The sequence below is a fragment of the Panthera pardus genome, unplaced genomic scaffold (genome assembly GCF_024362965.1).
Source record: "Panthera pardus isolate Hobbes unplaced genomic scaffold, ASM2436296v1 HiC_scaffold_8, whole genome shotgun sequence".
In the NCBI taxonomy this organism is placed as follows: domain Eukaryota; kingdom Metazoa; phylum Chordata; class Mammalia; order Carnivora; family Felidae; genus Panthera; species Panthera pardus.
The window spans coordinates 78,472,257-78,494,306 of record NW_026527013.1 but is presented as its reverse complement, the minus strand read 5'-3'; the positions used below and the strand labels follow the sequence as shown (position 1 = coordinate 78,494,306).

Sequence of the window (22,050 nt, the reverse complement as noted above, 5' to 3'; positions counted from 1 at the left end):
TGCAAACTGTCCCTAGGGAGACCTAGCTGACACCTTTTTTGTTTCTTTCCTAAAGTTCCCAGCCAAGGTTTTCAAAATCATTCCTCTGACCTTAGAGTTGCTGGAAGTACAGCTTGACAGTTTGTTGACAAGAACAGTGACACTTCACACTTCATTGGAAAGCCATAAAAGCATGTTCCAGGTCATTAACTGTGACTTTTAAGAGGAGCTGCTTGCAGCTTTTGGGTAGTGGGATTAAGGAAAATTTCTTTTACAGCTTTCATAGCCTTAAAAAAAAATTGCTTAAAAAATGGATTTCAAATGCACAGAATGCTATTAAAACTCTTGATTCACGGCACACTCACATTGTTGGGGCATGCACGGCCATATTTTACTTCGTATTGTTTTTCTTTGTAAATCAATGTCTGCTGAAAGCAATGCCCAACCAAGAACTAGCATATCCCCAATGTTTTCTCTTGACCCACCACCTCTGCCCTCTGTGTCCTGCAGTCCTCTCCTAAATTCGGTGTTGGTCATTCCTTTGCCTTTTGAAAGTGAATTTTTCCAAACATGCTTGTACACCTAAATAAAGACAAAATTGGTTGCTTGGTTAATAAAATTAGGACCACACCGTATTTAGTCTTCTGCGCTTTTTTACGCAACATTGATTCTGAGACATCTATGTGGTTAGTAAAACTGTAGTTCGTTAATTTTCACCTCTGTGTTATAGTCCACTGTGTGATTCTACCAAATTTTATTTCTCTTTTCTCCTGCCAATAGATATTTGGTTGTTTCTATTGCTTTTTCTGTTGTTTTTTTAAGTTTTATTTATTTAAGAGAGAGAAAGGGAGAGAGAGAGAGCGTAAACAAGCGTGCAAGCATGAGTGGTGGAGGGGCAGAGAGAGAGGGAGAGACGGAATCCCAAGCAGGCTCGGAGCTGGCGGTGCAGAGTCAGACTCGGGGCTTAAACCCACTCACCATGAGATCACCACCTGGAGTCAAAACCAAGAGTCAAATGCTCAACCCACTGAGCCACTCAGGCACCCCTTTATTTCTTTTTCTAATGCAAACATTTTGGTTATGAACATTATTCCATCTACTTTATAGATCACACAGGTGCCTAATTTGGGGGGAGGGGAACTAGATGTGGAATTACTGGGTCTTTAAAGATTTTATTTTTAAGCAATCTGTACCCAATGTGTGGCTCAAACCCACAACCCTGATATCAAGATTCACACACTCCAGCCACTGAGCCAGCAAGGCACCCCTGGAATTACTGGGTCTTAAAGTCTGAAACAACTTTCAGATGACAAATCATTTTTCAAAGTGGTTATATTAATTTACACCTCTACCAGCAATGTGATCACATTGATTCACACTCCCTTCAAACTTGATGTTGCCAGACTTTGTCACTTTTATTAATAGTTGTACAATGATATCTCTGTGTGGTTTTGATTTACATTTTTCCAATAATGAGGTTGAGCTGTGTTTTATATTAATTAGCTGTATCTATTTCCTCTTCTGTAAAAGACCTGTTTGAATCTTTGGCACAGTTTTCTATTAGGTTACTTTTCTGTTTATTTGTTGGTAGGAATCTTTATGCATTCCGCATGCTAATTCTTTGTGTTGTCATAACTTCTCCCACTTGTAAGTTTTAGTTTCTTTACAGTATGTTGATGACATGTTTTGATGACGCATTTTAATGTCTCTGAATTTGTTAATAACACCTTTTATGATTAGTGTATTTTTGTATCTTGTTTAGAAAACTTCCCGATCTTAAGATCAGAAAGATTTTCACTTAACATTTTTTTCTAAAAGGCTAAGGTTTGCTTTTGACATTTAAGTTTTTAATGCTTCTTGGTATGATGTTTGTATATGATGTGAAGTAAATTCAGATTTCTTTTTTTCAGCCCCGTTGGTTATTCAGTATTTCTTTTCTCCACTTTCTAACTTCCAACATGTCTTAAAAATTCAAATATGCACAGGTCTGATTCTGGGCTCTCTATTTTACCCATTGGTGAGTTTTTTTGTTCCACACCATTACCACACTGCCTTCATTACTATAACTTTATAATAAATCGTTATATCTGCTAGGATAATTCCCCTCATTATTTTTCTTCTTCTTTTTCTTCTTTTTTCTTTAAATTTTAGTTAGTTAACATTCAGTGCAGTATTGGTTTCAGGAGTAGAATTCAGTGATTCATCACTTACATACAACACCCAGTGCTCATCCCAACAAGTGCCCTCCTTAGTACCCATCACCATGTAGCCCATCTCCCATCCACCTCCCTCTGTCAACCTATAGTTTGTTCTCTGTCATTAAGAGTCTCTTGTGGTTTGTTTTCCTCTCCTCTTTTTCCCTTCTGCCCCTATATTCGCCTGTTTTGTTTCTTAAATTCCACATATAAGTGAAATCATATGGTATTTTTCTTTCTCTGACTGACTTATTTCACTCAGCATAATACTTTCTAGCTCCATCCACGTCATTGCAAATGGCAAGATTTCATTCTTTTTGATGGCTGAGTAATATTCCATTGTATATACACTACATCTCCTTTATCCATTCATCAGTTGATGGACATTTGGGCTCTCTCCATAGTTTGGCTATTGTTGATAATGCTGCTTTGAACATTGGGGTGCATGTACCCCTTTGAATCTGTATTTTTGTATCCTTTGGGTAAATATCTAATAGTGTAATTGCTGGATTGTAGGCTAGTTCTATTTTTAATTTTTTTGAGGAACCTCCCTACTGTTCTACAGAGTGGCTGTACCAGTTTGCATTCCCACCAACAGTGCAAGATGGTTCCCTTTTCTCAGAATCCTCACCAACCCCTGTTGTTTCTTGTGTTGATTCTAGGCATACCACCACAAGTGTGAGGTGGTATCTCATTGTGGTTTTGATTTGTATTTCTCTGATGATTCTTTTCATGTTTGTTAGCCATCTGTATGTCTTCTTTGGAAAAGTGTCTATTTATGTCTTCTGCTCACTTCTTTACTGGGTTATTTGTTGTTTTGTTTTGTTTTTATAGATTTTAGATACTAACCCTGTATCAGATATGTCATTTGCAAATATCTTCTCCCATTCCGTAGGCTGCCTTTTAGTTTTGTTGATTGTTTCCTTCACTGTGCAGAAGTCTTCTGTCTTGATGAAGTCCCAATAGTTCATGTTTGCTTTTGTTTTCCTTGCCTTTGGTGATGTGTCTAGTAAGAAGTTGCTCTGGCTAAGGTCAAATAGGCTGCTGCCTGTGTTCTCCTCTAGGATTTTGATGGTTTCCTGTCTTACATTTAGATCTTTCCATATAGTTATGGGTCCATTTCTGGGCTTCTATTCTGTTCCATTGATCTATATGTCTGTTTCTGTGCCAGCACCATACTGTCCTGATGACTACAGCTTTGTAATATAGCTTGAAATCCAGAATCATGATGCCTCCAGTTTTTGTTTTTCTTTTTCAGGATTGCTTTGGCTATTCAGGGTCTTTTGTGGTTCCATACAAATTTTAGGATTGTTCTAGCTCTGTGGAAAATGCTGGCGGTATTTTGGTAGGGATTGTATTATATATATAGATTGCTTTGGGTAGTATGGGCATTTTAATAATGTTTGGTTTTTTAAGAAATTTTTCAAAGTTTTTATTTTATTATTTTATTTTTAAGAGAGAGAGTGTGAGCGAGCAAGGGAGGGGCAGAGAGAGAGGGAGAGGTAGAATCTTAAGCAGGTTCCTTGTGAACCTGGTGAGAGGCTTGAACTCATGAACTGTGAGATCATGACCTGAGCTGAAATCAAGAGTCGGATGCTTAGTGGACTGAGCCACCCAGGCACACTTGTTGGGGGATTTTTCATTACTGATTCAATTTCTTTGGTGGTTATGGGTCTGTTCAAATTTTCTATTTCTTCCCATTTCAGTTTTGGTAGTTTGTGAGTTTCTAGGAATTTTTCCATTTCTTCCAGATTGCCCAGTTTGTGGCATATAATTTTTCATAATATTCTCTTATAATTGCTTGTATTTCTGTGGTGTTGGTTGTGTTATCTCCTCTTTCATTTCTGATTTTACCTATTTGGGTCATTTTTCTTTTCTTTTCGATAAGTCTGGCTAGGGATTTATTAATATTGTTAATTTTTTCAAAGAGCCAGCTCTTAGTTTCATTGCTCTGTTCTACTCGTTTTTTGTTTGCTTGTTTGTTTCTATATTGTTTATTTTTGCTCTAATCTGTATTATTTCCCTTCTTCTGTTGGCTTTAAGCTTTATTTGTTCATATTTTTCTAGCTCCTTTAGGTGTAAGGTTAGGTTGTGTATTTAGGACCTTTCTTGCTTCATGAGATAGACCTGAATTGTAATATACTTTCCTCTTACGACTGCCTTTGCTGCATCCCAAAGGGTTTGGACTCTTGTGTTTTCACCTTCATTTGCTTCCATGTATTTTTTTTAATTTCTTATTTGAATTTACTGGTTAACCTCATTCATTCTTTAGTAGGATGTTCTTTAACCTCCATGTATTTGAGGACTGTCCAAATTTTTTTCTTGTGGCTCACTTCAAGTTTCATAGTGTTGTGATCCAAAAATATGCATGGTATGATCTCAATCTTTTTGTACTTGTTGAGTGCTCATTTGTGACCCAGTATGTGATCTATTCTGAAGAACGTTCCATAGGTACTACAAAAGAATGTGTATTCTTCTGCTTTAGGATGAAATGTTCTGAATATATGTTAAGTCCATCCAGTCCAGTGTGTCATTCAAAGCCATTGTTTCCTTGTTGATTTTCTGCTTAGAGATTCTGTCCATTGTGGTACGTGTGGTGTTAAAGTCCCCTACTATTATTGTATTATTATCAAAGATTTTCTTTATGTTTGTTATTAATTGATTTATATATTTGGGTGTTCCAAGTTGAGGGCATAAATATTTACAATTATTAGATCTTCCTGATGGATATGTCCCTTAATTATGATATAATGCCCTTCTTCATCTCTTGTTACAATCTTTGGTTTAATATCTAATTTGTCTGATATAAGTATGGCTACTCTGGCTTTCTTTTGATATCCATTAGCATGATAGATGGTTCTCCAGCTGCTTACTCTCAATCTGCCTATGTCTTTAGGTCTAAAATGAATCTCTTGTAGGTAGCATACAGATGGATCTTGTTTTTTTTTTTTTTTTAATCCATTCTGATACCCTATGTCTTTTCATAGGAGTGTTTAGTCCATTTACATTCAGAGCAATTGTTGAAAGGCATGAATTTAGTGCCATTGTGTTGCCTGTAGAGTTAATGTTTCTGGTGATGTTCTCTGGCACTTTCTAGTCTTTGTTGATTTTGGTCTTGTTTTTTTTTTCTCCACACAGAGAGTCCCCCTTAAAATTTCTTGCAGGGCTGGTTTAGTGGTCACCAACTCCTTTAGTTTTTATTTGTCTGGGAAACTCTTTATCTTCCTTCTATTCTGAATGACAGCCTTGCTTGCTAGAGTATCCTTGGCTGCATGGTTTTCCCATTCATCATATTGAATATATCCTACCACTCCTTTCTGGCCTGCCAAGTTTGTGTGGACAGATCTGCTGTGAACCCGATCTGTCTTCCCATGTAGGTTAGGGACTTTTCCCCCCCTTGTTGCTTTCATGATTCTTTCCTTTGTGTATTTTGTGAATTTGAATATGATATACCTTGGTGATGGCTGACTTCATTGAATTTAATGGGAGCTCTCTGTACTTCTTGGATTTTGATGTCTGTGTCCTTCCCTAGATTAGGAAAGTTTTCAGCTATAATTTGCTCACATAAATCTTATGCTCCCTTTTCTCTTTCTTCACCTTCTGGGACCCCTATGATATGAATGTTATTAAGTTTTAATAAGTCGCTGAGTTCCCTAAATCTATCATCATGATCCCTGACCTTTGTTTGCCTTTTCTTTTCAGCCTCATTATTTTCCATAATTTTATCTTCTATATCACTAACTCACTCCTGTGCCTCTTCCATCCTCGTTTTTATGGCCTCCATTTGGGTTGTAGCATTTTTAATTTTGGTATGACCAGATGTTAGTTTTTTATCTTTGCAGAAAGGGGTTCTCTGGTGTCTTCTATGCTTTTTTCAAGCCCAGCTAGTATCCTTATAATTGTTATTTTAAATTCTAGTTCAGACATCTTACTTATATCTGCATTGATTAAATCCCAGGCCATCATTTCTTCCTGTTCTTTCTTTTGAGGTAAATTCCTCCATTTTGCCATTTTGGAGGAAGAAAAATAATAATAATATAATGAAATAAAAATTTTTAAAAAATCAGATAAAGGAAGCTAGATCCTAGGTGTGTTTTAGTCTGTTAAGAGAAGCTGTCATGTTCTCTCCCTCAAATTATGCAGATTGTTCTCTTAATCCTCAGACAGATTTCCTAGGTGTTCAAAATGGTTTAATGTTGATCTAGCTGTGTTTGAGGGATGAGACAAGCCCAGCGTCCTCTTACTACTCTGCCATCTTAACTCCTCCCCTATTCTTTTCTTTTATTCAAAAATATCTTGTCTATCTTTGGCCTTTTCCTCCTCCATATATATTAGAATCAACTACTCATGTTCTATGAGAAAACTTGTTGCGATCTTTCACTGTAATTGATTAGATTTTTTACTGTAATTTACTGTAATTGCAGTACATGTGGAGGTCAATATGGAGAGAACTGACATATTTATGATAAAGTCTTCCTATCCATAAAGATAGGATATTTCTCCATTGAGATATTCTTTAATGTTTCTGCTAAAATTTCCTAATTTTCTATGTATAGATTTTACACATCTTTTGTTGATTTCTCCCCTAGAATTTTTATCATTTTATAGTATTATAAATAAATATTAATATTTACAAATAAATTATTTTAAAAATTGTGCCCAGTATATGGAAATGAAATTGAATTTGTTATATTTATCATTATCAAAACCTTCTAATAATTTGTTTTTAGATTCTTGAGGGGATTTCTATCTAGACAATCATATCATCTATAAATAATGACAGTTTTATTTCCTCCTTCTCAATCCTTATGTTTAATTTCCTTTTTGTGACTTATTGTGTTGCACAGGACCTCTATAAAGTGCTGAATAGAAGTGATGAGAGCAGGCACTTTAACTTCATTCCTAATTTTCAAAGGAAAATGTCCAGTGTTTTCTTACTTAGCATGATTTTTTATTTTAAGGGTTTTATTTAAGATTGGATGTTAATGAGATTTTTGAAGTCTCATACAACATTCTGTTTTCATTTCATTGGCCAGACTTTAGCCATCAAGCTACACATGGTGCAAGAGAGGCTGGGAAATAGTCTTTTACTTGGGTGGCAAAGGGCAAATGGAGTTCGGTTAATTTGAGATAGAAAGGAAGAATGGATATTTGGTGTTTACCACATCTTGGGGATGTTATCCAGAAACCAAGATGGGCAGTTAGGCTGGAATCACTGGATAACTTGCAAGACATAAAAATGTCTTTCCATGAAATTATAAAAACAAATAATGACACTAAAAAAAAAAAAAAAAAGATGCAAGGGATTTCTTTAGCCCACAAGTCAACCTTCCTGATCGTAGAGCTCCAATCTGGGGCAAACCCGAGACTCTCCTTTTGTCAGAGAGAGAAGAATAGAAAGCACATCACTGTTCATTTATTTTATTTTATTTTTAAAAGTTTTTATTTATTTATTTTGAGAGAGAGAGAGAGCGAGCGAGCTAGGGAGAGGTAGAGAGAATCTTGAGCAGGCTCTGAACCATCAGTGTGGAGCCCAATATGGGGCTCAAACCCACCAACTGTGAGATCATGACCTGGGCCAAAACCAAGAGTCAGATGCTTGACCAACTGAGCCACCCAGGCACTTCTGTTCACTTGTTTTAAAATGCTCAAAGTGGGGGCACCTGGCTGGCTCAGTTAGTGGAGCATGTGACTCTTGATCTTAGGGTCATGAGTTCAGGCCAATGTTGGGAATAGAACTTACTTAAAAATAAATAAGAAATAAATAAAAATGTTCAAAGTGGAATTACTAGGGCCAAAGGAAAATCTTCATGGTGAAATGAAAACCGGTTTTAAATCCCAGTGCCATTTGTTACCCTACCACCTCTGCTTCCTTGTACCTTTAAGGTGTTCCACCAGCCCAGGAAGCTCAGACACTACACTTGGTGGGTTGTTCCCAGAGAAATGTCGAGGGAACCAAATGAGTTAATGCACAGGTACTATATATTCAAAAAATATTTTTGCAGTCTTTGGTAGAGAAAAGGCTTAATGAGCTTGGGCCCTTTGCGCACACTGAGTCTTGGTCATGACATTAGAAAAAAAAAAAAAAAGAAGACATAGAAAAATAAATAGGAATAAGATTTCCAGGGCTAGGGAAGGGGGGAAAGAGAAAGCCGGATGCTCCTGGGAGTCTCCAAGGGCTGGAGCCCCTGTTGATGCACCTGGTGAGGACACACTGGGTAATAGATGACAGAGCTCCAGACAGTTGTGAGGATCTGAGGTCAGAGAGCACCCGTTTCTGCTGAGTGGGGCAGTGGGATGGAAATGCTGGTAAAGTGTGTGTGGGAAGAGGGGGGCTTGGGATAATTTTCAGCCTATCAGGTTTCTGAGAAGTACAGAAACATCCAGAAAAGTATGATGAGAAAATGAGTGGGAGAAAGCAGACCGACCTGAAGGGGCCTCGAGGGTGAGGTTGAGGAAGACCCAGCTCCCAGGACCAGTTGCTGGCTCCTGGAACATCTCAGGGTATTTGGTACAGGTGGTGGTGGTGGTGGTGGTGGTGGGGTGATGGGGGGGGGGGGTAGGGGTGGCCTCATCCAAGACCAGAGGGGGGACAAGGCCATCAGGGACAGATGGTGCCTTTCAGAGCTATGATAATATGTAAATGTAAGCTCTCCAGAATCTAAATGCCATCTTGGAGAGGAGGAGGGGGAAATTTACAAATTGAATTCACTGAGTTTAACCTGAAGCAAATGAATTACCAGAAATTTATCTAAGATTATATTAATAGAGCCTCAAAAATGGATATGATGAGCTATAGAAGATACACATTGTTACATACCAGTGTAGTGAGAAAACATTTTACCTTTTGCAATTTCAAGACTCCAGGGATGCATTGCAAAATAGCCCAGCACAATACAGGCTCCTCAACTGCAGGAATAGTATATTCATTATATTTGTATCCCCTGTACCTAGCAGAGTGCCTAGCACTTAGCAGATACTTGATCAATAGTTGTTGGATGAAACTGTTTTCCAACAAGGTCATTAGCCATTTGTGTGTCTCCTTTAAATGGTATGCATCTACTTATTTAATCAATCTGAAATTTATTTGGGAGAGTAACATGAGAATCTAACTTGCTTTTCCCCTAAATGTCCAATGTTCTCAGTATCAGTTATTGAATGATGCTTCTATTATCCATTGACTTCTGACATTTCCTTCTATTCTAAGTCATTATTTATATGATGGTATATTTCAGGGCTAGCTATTATACTGCCATCATAATCATCCTTAGGAGAGGGAGAGAGATTTCACAGACACTTAAGGGAAGACAACATGAACACGTAGGCAACAACTGGAGTGATGCGGCCACAAGCTAAGGAAGCTGGCAAGTTACTAGAGGCTGTAAGGTCAGGAATGGACTCTCCCCGAGAGCCTCTGGAGGGGGTGCAGCAGCCCGGCTGACACGTGGATTTCACAGAGGAAAACGGATTTGGGGCTTCTGGCTTCCAGAACTGAGACAGAACAAATTTCTGTTGTGTCAAGTCATCTGCTTTATCGTCATTTGTTATCGCTGCCTCAGGAGACACATACAAATGGTGAATGGGTGAGACCTGCCTGGGAAGAATTGCTAAGGAGACCCAGCAAAATTCTAGACATCTGAAGTAGCATCAATCTGCACAGCCAAATGACCTTTCCAGCAATAATCAGCAGTCTTAATGTAGAACAGGGAAAGCTGACGGAATGATCTGTGGTTGGGATTCTGCTAGCCAAGGAAGTAGAGAATACTGGCATGAGAGGAGTCACCAGGCAGGGAAGAAAAGTGAAACCCGAGGAGAGGGGGAGAAAAGGACACAGTGGGAAAGGTCAGAATGAGGGAATTGAAAAGGTGGCAGGTTTTGGTCAAAAAATCAATAGAAGGGGCAGCTAGGGTAAAAAGGTCTTGGGTGCGGTTAAGGAGGTGAGTGAATCAAGTGGCATGGAGGAGACACGGAAAGGAAAGCACTCTCTGGTTCTTGAGAATGATATTGTCATTAAGGTTCTATACACTCATCTGAGATCTCTGCCTGGGTCACACAGCCACCTTCTCAGTTCGGATCATAAATCACCACATGCTGTAAAAAGACTGAAACTTATGTAAATCAATTTCTCTATTTCTTCAAACAACCTAGCAATGGTCACAATAGTCTTTACATTCCTCATATGCAATGATAGTTTGAGATTCCTTCCAATAAATTAGACAGAAAGCTAGTTTTTCAGGTCTGCACAGAAGTAAAGGTCTGCAATGTTGTTTTTTGTTGTTAGGAAACAATGCTACTCAACTTTAGTATGCATGTAAATCATCAGAGGAACATTAAAGTGCAGATTCAGGTTCAGTAGTGTGAGACTTAAGCCCACCGACCCAATCAAAGGAGGGATGCAAAGACTAGGAGCACGGTGAAGTGAGGCTTTAATCAATGTTCTTGCAAAGCCGGGTGTCTGAAGGACAGGCACACTCAGGGCAGTCACAGCAGACAACTTATTTCCTAGCGTGCAACTCCCTCCCCTGATTCCTCATTGGCTGAGTACGACAGAGGTTACAGCCTTATCCAGATGTCATCTATGCCCATGTAAGGCAGAAAGTAGTCTGACTGGAACAAATGTATATTCCCTGAGGTGACACAGAGACTTTCAGTCACTCTTCCCTTTGTTGTTTGGCGCATGCTCACTGCAAAGTCCGTGAGAATAAGTCCGTGAAACAGAGAGCAGAAGAACCAGGAAGTGAAGTGTCTAAGGGTTTGGGACTCCGTTGTGGGGGGTGGGGTACGTACATATTTCCAATAGTTTGTAAACCTACTGTTAGCACAGCCTTTATTTGGTATTTCTGAAAATGAATCATCTCCCTTACTTCTCATAATAGGTCTGCAGTGGGGCCTAGGATTCTGCATTTCTTCTGGCTCCAAAGTGACCGTGATGGCTGCTAACCAGTGGATGAATCAAATTAAATATTTTCCTTTCTAAAAAAGGGATCCTTAAAAGCATGGCCTATTTGAAAGTGATCTTCCACATCAAGGAAATGACGCTTCAGCAGAACCAATGATGAATTTGTCATTTTGATCTCCTGGGATTATGATGATGAGTAATGGGATTGTAACAGGGAATCAAACCATATTTTTTGATGAGGAAAACAAAGGCAAAACGAATGTAGATAAATTTAAATTTCCTTATAACTTGCAGCCCATTGACAAATACTTGAGACAGGCAGAGTAGGGCATTCTTCTAGTAACTCCTTAACTGCTAGAGGGAAAACCACCTTAACTTGATAACAGCTAGGCCTCCAGGATCCTGAGTCTTTTTTAGAATATGAAAATCCTTTTGGAAACTTTGTATTTACCTCCCCCAAATCCAAAGTATATAACCAATTGCTGTTCACAATCCTAGGACAGCTCTTCCTGTCCACGGGTCCTGTCCCTGTGGTTTAATAAAACCATCTTTCTGCACCAAAAATATCTCAAGAATTCTTTCTTGGCCATTGGCTCCACACCCCAATACTTCAAACCCCATCACCTTGGAATGGAAACATGAGATAGTTCATATCTATTAGTATAAGTGAATTTAGCACGGTTATATAGCATACAAGATTAATATACAAAAATAAGTTCCATTTCTATATAAAAATATGATTACAATGGCATAAAAATATTGACTACTTAAGGATAAATCTGACAAAACATGTACAGACTCTGTACACTGAAAAATACAAAACACTGCTGAGAGAAATTAAAGTCCTATACAAATTCAGAGTTATACCATGGTCATGACTCAATATTAAGATGTCAATTCTTTCTGAATTATCTATAGATTCAATCCAATCAAAACCTCAGTAGGCATTTTTGTAGAAATTGAGGAGCTGATTCTAACATTCATATGGAAATGCAAGACCTCTAATAGGCAAAACAACTTAGGGAAAAAAAAAAAAAGTGACAGGACTACCATTACCTGATTTCAAGACATAATAGTAATCAAGACAGTGTAGTATTAGCATTATCAATATAGACAAATGGCTCAGTGGAGCAGAAATATAGCACAATTGGCCCACACATATGGACCCCCCCTTTTTTCCCCCAAAGGTACAAAGACAATTTGATGGAGAAAAGACAGCTTTTCAACAAATGGTGCTGGAACCATTGGATATTAATATGCAAAAAAAAAAAAAAAAAAAAGTTTGATATATATCATATACCCACCACACATAAAAATCAACTCAAAATGGACCACAGTCCAAAATGTAAAACCTAAAACTATAAAACTTCTGGAGAAAAAAATGAATACAAAACACACAAAATTAAAAACTTGTGGGGCACCTGGCTCCGTTCAGCATGTGACTCCTGATCTCAGTGTTGAGTTTGAGCCCCACGTTGTGTGTAGAGATTACTTAAATAAAATCTTTAAAAAAACAAATAGAAAACTTGTATTCTTTGAAAGAGAGAATGACATCACAGGACCAATGGACTTGTATCTAGATTATCTAAAGAAGTCCCAAAACTCAGTAAGAAAAACACAGTAAGCTGGCAAAAGTCTTGAGCAGATACTTCACTGAAGATATGCAAAATGGCACATAAGCACATAACAAGATGCTCCACATCATTAGCCATTAGAGCAATGCAAATTAGATCCACAATGAGATACATGCCCATTGGAATGCCTAAAATTAAAAGACTGACCATACTAAGTGTTGATGAAGATGTGAAGTAACCAACTCTCATACATTCCTGGAATTTAGAATGGCACAACCACTGTGGTATTTCTTAAAAAGTTAAATGTAACCCCACCATATGATTCAGCTGTCACACTCCTATTTATCCCCAAGAGAGGCACATGTCCATAAAAAGCTGTTTACATGAATATTCATAGCAATTTTATTTGTATTAGCCTCAAACTGGAAAGAGCCCAAATTATCTACCAGCACATGAATGTATATGCTATTTGTGGTACATCCACACAATGGAACAACACTCAGCACTAGAAAGGAATGGGCTGTTGATATGTGCAACATGGATCTCAAAATAATTCTGCTGGGTGAAAGAAGTCCCACAAAACAAATAGATACTGTATGAATCCATTCACAACTCTAGAAAACGCAGACTAACAGCAACAAAAATCCACGGCTGCTGGGAAGTAAGTGGGATGGATGGGTAAGAGGGCTTACCAAGGGTCACGAGGACATTTTGGACAGAGCATGAGTGAGAAAGGAGCAGAGAGAATGGGAGACACAGAAACTGAAGCAGTCTCCAGGCTCTGAACTGTCAACACAGGGCCTGATGTGGGGTTCAAACCCACGAACCGCAAGATCATGACCTGAGCCGAAGTCGGCGCTTAACTGACTGAGCCACCCAGGTGCCCCTAAACTGTATACTTTAGATATGTTTAGTGTATGCCAATTATACCTGAATGAAACTGTTTTCAAGAAATTATATTAACTATATTTTTCAAATTTGACTAGCAAGGCTTCACCTGTAATTACTATTCTTGTATAAGTAAAATCCAAATTGTAACAGCAAGAAATGGACTCTGATGGCAGTATTATAAATTATACCATAATGGTATCTTATTTTGATCAGTTCAGTTTAACTGATATTTTCAATTTGTATGTTCCACAACATAAGAATTGTTGATATTGATCAAATTTTATATATTACTAGCATGACCCCAAGATACAAGATGGTGTAAATTTGTGGTTAAGTTTACTATCCTGAAACAAAATGGTAGCTGTTATATTTTCAAAATGAACATATACCTTCTATTTTATATAGATTTCAGTGACAATCACCATGTAACTGTAATTAGAGAAAGATAATAGCAAAATGGTAGCTGTTATATTTTCAAAATGAACATATACCTTCTATTTTATATAGATTTCAGTGACAATCACCATGTAACTGTAATTAGAGAAAGATAATAGGAGAAAAATGGTTTCATTTCCAAACGAAGGAACAAAACTATTATTACTTATACATGGTATAATTATTCACATAAAATGCAGGAGAAAAAAGATGTAGGGCAATCTATAAATTATTAAAATTAATGAGGCTTAGAAAGCTTCATTTTTGTAGAAAATCAATAGATGAAAAAAATCAGAAGTCCTATATGCCAGCAATGAACATTGTATTTTAGAATATAAATGATAAATGATAAATGTTACTATGTATAATAGTAACAAAAGCTATAAGACACATAGACATAAATCTAAATTTTGATCTAGAAAATTACAACTTTATTGATGGATATGAAAGACCTAAATGGATATATTGTGTTCATAAATAGGAAGCCTTTGTATTATAAATATGGTCATTTTCTCATATTGATCTATTAACTGAATTCAATTCCTTTCAACTGAAGTCCCACAAAGGTTTTTAAGAACTTGACCAGCTGATCCTAAAATTTATACAGGAGTACAAGGCTCACAAAAGCCAAGATGACTGTGAGTAAAAACAGTGATGGTGCTCTTGTGCTTATCCTATCAGACATCAGACAGCAATTTTTACTGTAAAGTTACATATAATTAAAGAAAGATAGGGCTATATATGGTGCTGGTACAGAGCATACAGAAAGAGTTACAATTCATATGGAAACTTGACAGATGACAGAGATGACTAAAAGATGCACTTTTAAAAAAGGGTACTATGAAAATTGGGTAGGGAGTATGGGAAAATATAAAAACTAGATCCCTACCTAAAACCATATACAAAAATGCACTGCCAATGGCTTAAAGACCTAAAAGTGAAAAACAAAACTATCATATTCAGAAAACAGGTGAGTATCTTTATGATCTTGAGAACTGGAGGCACAAAAAGCATAAACTATGAAGAAAGAAAGTTAAATCAGTATTAGGATAAACTTGTGTAGGACAAAAATCATACGGTGAAAATACAAGCCATGGACAGGGGGAAGATATCTGCAGACTATACAAATGCCAAGGAATTAGTATCCAGAATAAAGAGCACCTCAAATCTACAGGAAAAAAAAAACACCACAATAGAAAAATTGGCAAAGGGTATGAATAGGCAATACAGAGTAGGAGAAAACTAAATGGCCAATAAACACAGAAAAAGATGACCAACCTCAACAATAATCAGAGAAATACAAATTAATAAACATCGAAGATTTTCAAACATTTCAAGCCCATCAGATTGGCAATAGTCCCATAACATCAAGTGGCAAGAATATGGGGCTACAGGGACTCTCACATATTGTTGGTGGGAGACATTAAATGAGTACAAGCACTTTACTGACCAATTTGTAATACCTAGGTTCCAAATGAAAATGTGAATTATCTCACATTCCAAGAGTTCCACTTTTAGTGATATGTCCTAGAGAAGCCTTCACACATTTCACAAAAATGTTTATTTCAGTGCTATCTTGTGATAGTGAAACTTGCAAAAAAATCTAACAATATTTCAGTAAGGATAAGGCTGTATCTGTAATGTTTTATTTCCTTAAAAAGACAAAACCAAAACAAATCTGACACAAAACAAAATGTTAGCATTTGTTTAATCAAGTGGTGGGTGACCTGGTTATATATGATTTCTTATACTTATCTATCTGGAATACTACATAGTTAAAAATTATTTATATATTTTTAATGTTTTATTTATTTTTGAGACAGAGAGATACAGAGCATGAGCAGGGGAGGGGCAGAGAGAGAGGGAGACACAGAATCCGAAGCAGGCTCCAGGCTCCGAGCTCTCAGCACAGAGCCCGACATGGGGCTCGAACTCACAAACTGTGAGATCATGACCTGAGCCGAAGTCGGATGCTTAACTGACTGAGCCACCCAGGCGCCCCCATAGTTAAAAACTGTTAAATTAAGTGTGAAACATAAAGCACGTAACAAGCAAAAGCATTTACAGCAGGTAAAAAATTACTTTAAGTATCCATATCCAAATGACCTCAATTCGTGAAAACATTAGCAATGATGCTGTTTATAAATAATTCTCTGCGTCCTACCACCAAGTAAGTCAAAGCTTTTACTTTTTTAAAAAAAGATTTTATTTTTAAGTAATCTCCATTTCCAATGTGAGGCTGCAACTCACAACCCTGACGTCAAGAGTCACATGCTCCACTGACAGAGCCAGCCAGGCTCCCCAAAGCTTTTATTGCCTGTGTCCTGGACAGTAACTTATACATTGCTTAACCCTGTCAGGTTGACTCAAAATCAGAATCAAAACTGGAAAGTGAAAACGCAACAGGATGGACTCCTTTCTGGATTTACTGTAATCTCAATAGCTATGAACTTTTGATGTCATTAACTTTATGTACAACCACCACCCAACAGAAAAATAAATGCTCAAACATCCAGGACTCTTTGAGGAATATAAAGGGAGACCCATGTAATCTTGAAGCTTATCTTGCGTCTGTGCCCAAGACCACAACCTTTCCCTCTCCAGCTCTAGGGCATACTGTAGCAGATGCTTTCAAAAGCTAGTAATCAGAGCCAACATTTACAAGGCACCTACTGCTGAACACTGTTCTACGGACTTTACATTTACTATTTCATCCTCAGGAACACTCTTTGAGGTCAGTACTTATTCCCATTTTTCAGATAAGCAAATCAAGGCACACAGAAGGTTAACTAATTTGCCTAAAGTTAACTAGCTAGTATGCGGTGAAGCTACGATTCAAATTTACAGGCGTTTGATTCCAGGGCATATAATCTTAATCAAGAACCTCTGCTGCCTAATAATGGACAATGAGAAAAAGTTTATCAGGAAAACTTAACTTGAAACTTACAAAGCATTTTTTAAACAAGAGTGAAAGAAAAAAGGATAGAACCAGGGTCTCCAAATCGTTTTTGTCTCTTTTATTTCTTGCTAATTTTTTTGTTTGTTTGTTTGTTTTTTGAGAGAGAGAGAGAGCAGGGTAAGGGCAGAGGGAGAGAGAGAATCTTAAGCAGGTTCCATGCCCAGCGTAGAGCCCTACGCAGGGCTCCATCTCACAACAGTGAGATCATGACCTGAGCTGAAATAACAGTCGGACGCTTAACCAACTGAGCCACCCAAGCGCCCCTCTTGCCAAACATTTAAAAAAACTATTATGATATTCTATTTCCTACTTTGGAAATCAATTCCATTTTGTGTTGCTCCTGCCTTTAAGATGAAGGTTTCTTTGTAATATAACAATCAGTGCACTCTTTCTTTTAACTTCTTTATTAAGTTTGTTGCATAAAAGATATACATTCTCATACTGACAATTCTTGCCATGAACAAAAGCAACAAAAATAAGGCAACAGCAAGATGTGCTTCACATATAAACAGTCATGTGGTAAGAATGAGAAATCTGGCCCTGTACAACACAAAGATTAGAAAGCAAAATGTGAATAATCCCTGCATTCAGAATATACCCAAATGTGTGTGCAAAGACAGTGCACCCATAATACAGCTCACTTAAATTCTTGTTTATGATGCATAATTCCTTAATCATCCAATTGTGCAAGAAGAATGAACATGAAGAAACATGAAATCCAAATTGCATTTATTTTCACAATATCAATGCTACACACTCAAAATAGTAACTTCATTGAATCTAAAGGTTAAATGTTTCAAAAGTGAAAGGCAATCTTAATTGTTTTAACCCTATAAAAGGGTCTGCAAGAACAGGTGGCTTATTTTTCTGCTTGCAAGGAGACTAGGTCTCAGCCTGCACTTAAGTGGCATGAGCAACAAAGGACAGCAGACAAATACCACTGAGAGTAATGCCCAGACATATCAAAATCCCGAGTTGAACCACGTTCTTTCTACTTCTATAGCAAGTCTATTAAACAACCAGCATAATGGAAGCTTCTGCCTCATGCAAAAGAATCACTAACTTAGCTATACATCTATCAGAAATTTCCAAACCCCATTTCCAAAACAAATTTAGTACACCTATTAAGTACTGTAGGTCACTTAGAAAAACAGAAATAAAACATACAACCAGTCTTTGCAATTAAAAGTTTTTCATAACATATAAACAATGTTCAGATACAAATTCTGAACTAAATGTTTTTTCTAAATATGATTTATGTAATCAAGGCTTTCTCAAACAAAGACAGGTCTTAGATATATGATCTGTACAAACTTACAGTAGTGTATATTCCAAATAGAGATTTTCCTATTATGATATGACAATGTAACTCTTTTCTGAGTGAAGACATATGTTAAGGCTTAAGGTGTAAACACTTTGGAAGGCAAACAACTTAGTAAAGAAATAACCAGTCATTTAAAAATGTGTATCATCTCATAATAGGCCCCTGAATTTTCAAATTTACATGTGAGAATACATTTACATCTTAAATTTCTAGGAAAGGCACAGGCTTTATATAAAAAAGCAGCAAAATTTCAAACCCACCAATTTATTGAAAAAGCCATTACTTTTATTAGAAACAAATAATGCTTCTCAAGATGTTGGCAACAGATCAAAGTATAGACATATGTTTCATACAGTGTATTTTTCCCTTTAATTATATTCCAGAAGGAGGTGGAATACCTCCTTGGCTGTGGGAAGCAGAAGTATTTGATGGACTGTGTAAACTGGTCTCCTTGTACACAAACCACGCATTTCCTCCCCAAAGTATCATATTCAGAAAGCCAAAGATCTAAGGAAGAGAAAAATAAACATGAAAATCTAGTATCTACTTAAAAATTTATACCCATCTTAGTTTTCCTTTGAATATTTAACATTCCTAGGCAGAACACCATGATTTCATTTACAATTTAAACTACAGATAAAGAATAAAAAAAACGAAGATTTTCCATTTCAGTGCCAAATCTGAGCATATAATGACTTATTCCCAATGAAATGAAGCTAAAATCTCTAAATCTGTAACCTATGAAATCATGACTAAAAGAAACCTTACCTTGCCATGCTCATCATTACCAAAAAGATGGGATTAAGTTTAAGAAAAAGTATGTCTGACCCTCCCATCACTACTTTGTCATTAGACTTCAGCGCTTCCCGGTGAAGGTGAAGGTGACTGGGAGCAGGAATCCTTGCTTCTTTCCTCGGGAGCTTTCACTTTTCTCCACCTGAATGGTTGTAAACTGCCCCTGGGACTCTTATATTTCCCTCCTTTCTCCCCCACTGCTACTATCTCTCCTACTCCAACAGCTGCAGCCAGAGAGAAAGGCGTTTACACAAGAACTTTACTTCACATCCTACAGTGGTCAACGTAACAAGAACTTTACTTCACATCCTACGGTGGTCAACGTAACAAGAACTTTACTTCACATCCTACGGTGGTCAACGTAACAAGAACTTTACTTCACATCCTATGGCGATCAGTATAGGAAATGGTCTTCCCAGTTACAAATCTGACAAGATCAGACATGAATAAACTGAAGCTAACCTTTTTTCGTTTTTTTTTTAAAATAAATATAAGAATAGTGACTTCTGATGGAAGAGGGGGTAAAGAGCTTGAGAGTAATATTGTATTACCGAAGGCCAAATGCTTTATATTTTTTGCATATTTGCTTACAAAAACACTTTGGAAATTGTTCATCTCAGATCATGGTCAATATAAATGCAAAAAAGGGACTTTTAAATCATAGTTGTAACACAAAAATTCAGCCCAAATGCTTTACAAGGCAGTGCTGATTTATCCACTGGAAAAATATTTTCTTGAAAAGATCGACTTCCTTAAACATAGTATAATCAGCATATTGACAACGTATTTAGTAATACATTTATCTGTATTTTAGTAAGATGGCAGACTAAATATTATTTAAATTTACATACACCAATTTTTAAAGATCATTTAAGAAACCATGAAAGTAAGACTTTCATAGACCCCAGTGCACGTGGGATTAGAGAACAGGCTCTAAAGTCAGATGTGGTCGACACCTTGGCTGGCCAACTTCCCAGTTGTGTCACTTGGGCAAATTAAGACATGAGCTACTTTTTCTCCCAGTTGTAAAAATGAAGATAATGATACTAGCTCCCACATTCCTCTTCGGATTATTGGATAACTTAAACAAGATGAATGTAACGCCCTTAGCACAATGTCTGACACATAGTCTTTATAAGTGTTAGTGCCCTTCAGGTAGAAGTCTTGCCTACTCGATTTTAATGAAAAAGACTCAAACATGATCTTGTTCAAACCTGTTTAGCAAGTAGTAGTTTTCTTAACACACTTTTCTTCACCGTAACAAAGGTAAAGACTGTCTGGTAACTAGGATCCTGATAGCTTAGTAAAAATAAAAACAATATATCCAGAGATTTAGTAAAAACTATTGCTTTCTTATATTACTGGTAAAATTTTTCTAAGTCAAAGAAAATATCTTACAAATACTGCATACATACCACAGACACATTTAGGGATCCCATACTAGTCACAGAGCCGAAATAACACGTCACTTGATGGTTACAAGGCTGAAGTTCCTTGACAATACCGGGACCGGTAGCTATTTTAATATCTGTGAGAGCTTTAGCCCAGGCTGAAGTGCTCACCAACCACAGAAAAGTGGCAACAAGAGTAACAACGAAGTCCTAAAGCAAAAATAAGTATGAGTTAATAATGAAGAGCACAGTGAACATTGTACACCTGTTTACTATTACTAGTCCAGTGCCTGAGCTACTACAGTGAACAAGACTTAGTCATCTCCTTACAAGTCTGAGATTATTTTAAATTTTATTTTTTTTAATTGAGAGAGAGCATGTGTAAGCAGGGGAGAGGGGCAGAGGGAGAAAGAGAATCCCAAGCAGCATGGAACCGGATGGGGGGCTTGATCCCACATCATCCCACATTCGGCTCATGCCTGAGCCGAAATCAGGGTTCAGACACTCAACCAACTGAGCCGCCCAGGTGCCCCAGGAGTCTTAAGATTTTGACAGGAGAAATCGGTTTCACGTAGCCCTCACCAGAACCTTAACTAAGCCGCTCACTCCCAGGATCATATCTTAGACCCTGTCAATCACCAAACCACTCTACCCCTCCCTAATTTCAGTTTCACTCACCCCACTTCCCAACATCACCTCTCTTTCCAGCTCACTCCCTCAGGCATCCCAACTGCAAAAATCCTTTGATACCACTGAGACCTATAATCTGATCTCACCACTTTTAACTGTCTCTCAGTTTTACTCATGTTCTCATTTCCCCCTTAACTTCTATTCTACGGTCCCTCATTACAACCCCTTGCACACACTCTCAATTTCCTCGCCTTCCCCTGCTTTCTCATACTGTTTTGGCAAAACTCTAACTTCAGTTAAATCTAATTCTCCAAGACTGGAATGAAAATAAAAAACTTAAAAAAAAAAATCTAGCTGTCCATGATTTGGATAATGAAATGGTGAAAAGCATGCATCCAGGATGATTTGTTTATTTTAAAATTCGTGATCCCCAAATTTTAAGGATACTCATTATATTAAGAACAACAACAACAAAAAATCTCTCAAGACATCTTCTCACTAGTAATTTTCTACTAAAGTCTTTGCTACTTATTACATTTCTAATAGGACTGCATTTGTATAATATAAAGTTTAAGTCCTCCCTTGTTTGGTTTTCTTGTAAATTAACCACCAAAGTGGAATAATGTAAAATCTGTATCTTCAAATGTTGTGTATTCTTAGCACCTCAATGCACCTGAAGCTAAGAGTTCCTTCACATCTGCAGCAAAAGTCTCCACAAGCTCAGAAATGGGTTCTGGAGCCCACCACAGAGGTGTTTTGTTTTTCACGTCAACCTGATTAGTTTTTAATTACTTTTCCCAACCAGCTTGTAGTCATTTATTTAGACTGCACACCAGTAACCACTCCCAACATACAGAAACTACTATATATAGCCTGTCCACCAGGTCAGGATGGCAAGGAGTAAATGCCTTGTGATGAGAGAACCAAAAACAATGACTAATTTTACAAGGATGGAGGTATTTATCTGCATTTTGCATG

General features: G+C 37.3%; 1 protein-coding gene across 1 annotated transcript in view; it reads right to left on the bottom strand.

Annotated features, from left to right (window-relative positions):
* Positions 1-17,320: 17,320 nt before the first annotated feature.
* The window catches only part of SYPL1 (synaptophysin like 1), a 23,182-nt gene continuing 18,452 nt past the window's right edge, over positions 17,321-22,050 (bottom strand). Inside the window, exons 4-5 of the mRNA XM_019451198.2 lie at positions 20,467-20,652; positions 17,321-18,763 (exon numbers count right to left, since the gene is read on the bottom strand). Coding sequence (XP_019306743.2) covers positions 18,629-18,763; positions 20,467-20,652 — 321 coding nt within the window. The 3' untranslated portion in view covers positions 17,321-18,628. The remainder of the gene's footprint in view (positions 18,764-20,466; positions 20,653-22,050) is intronic.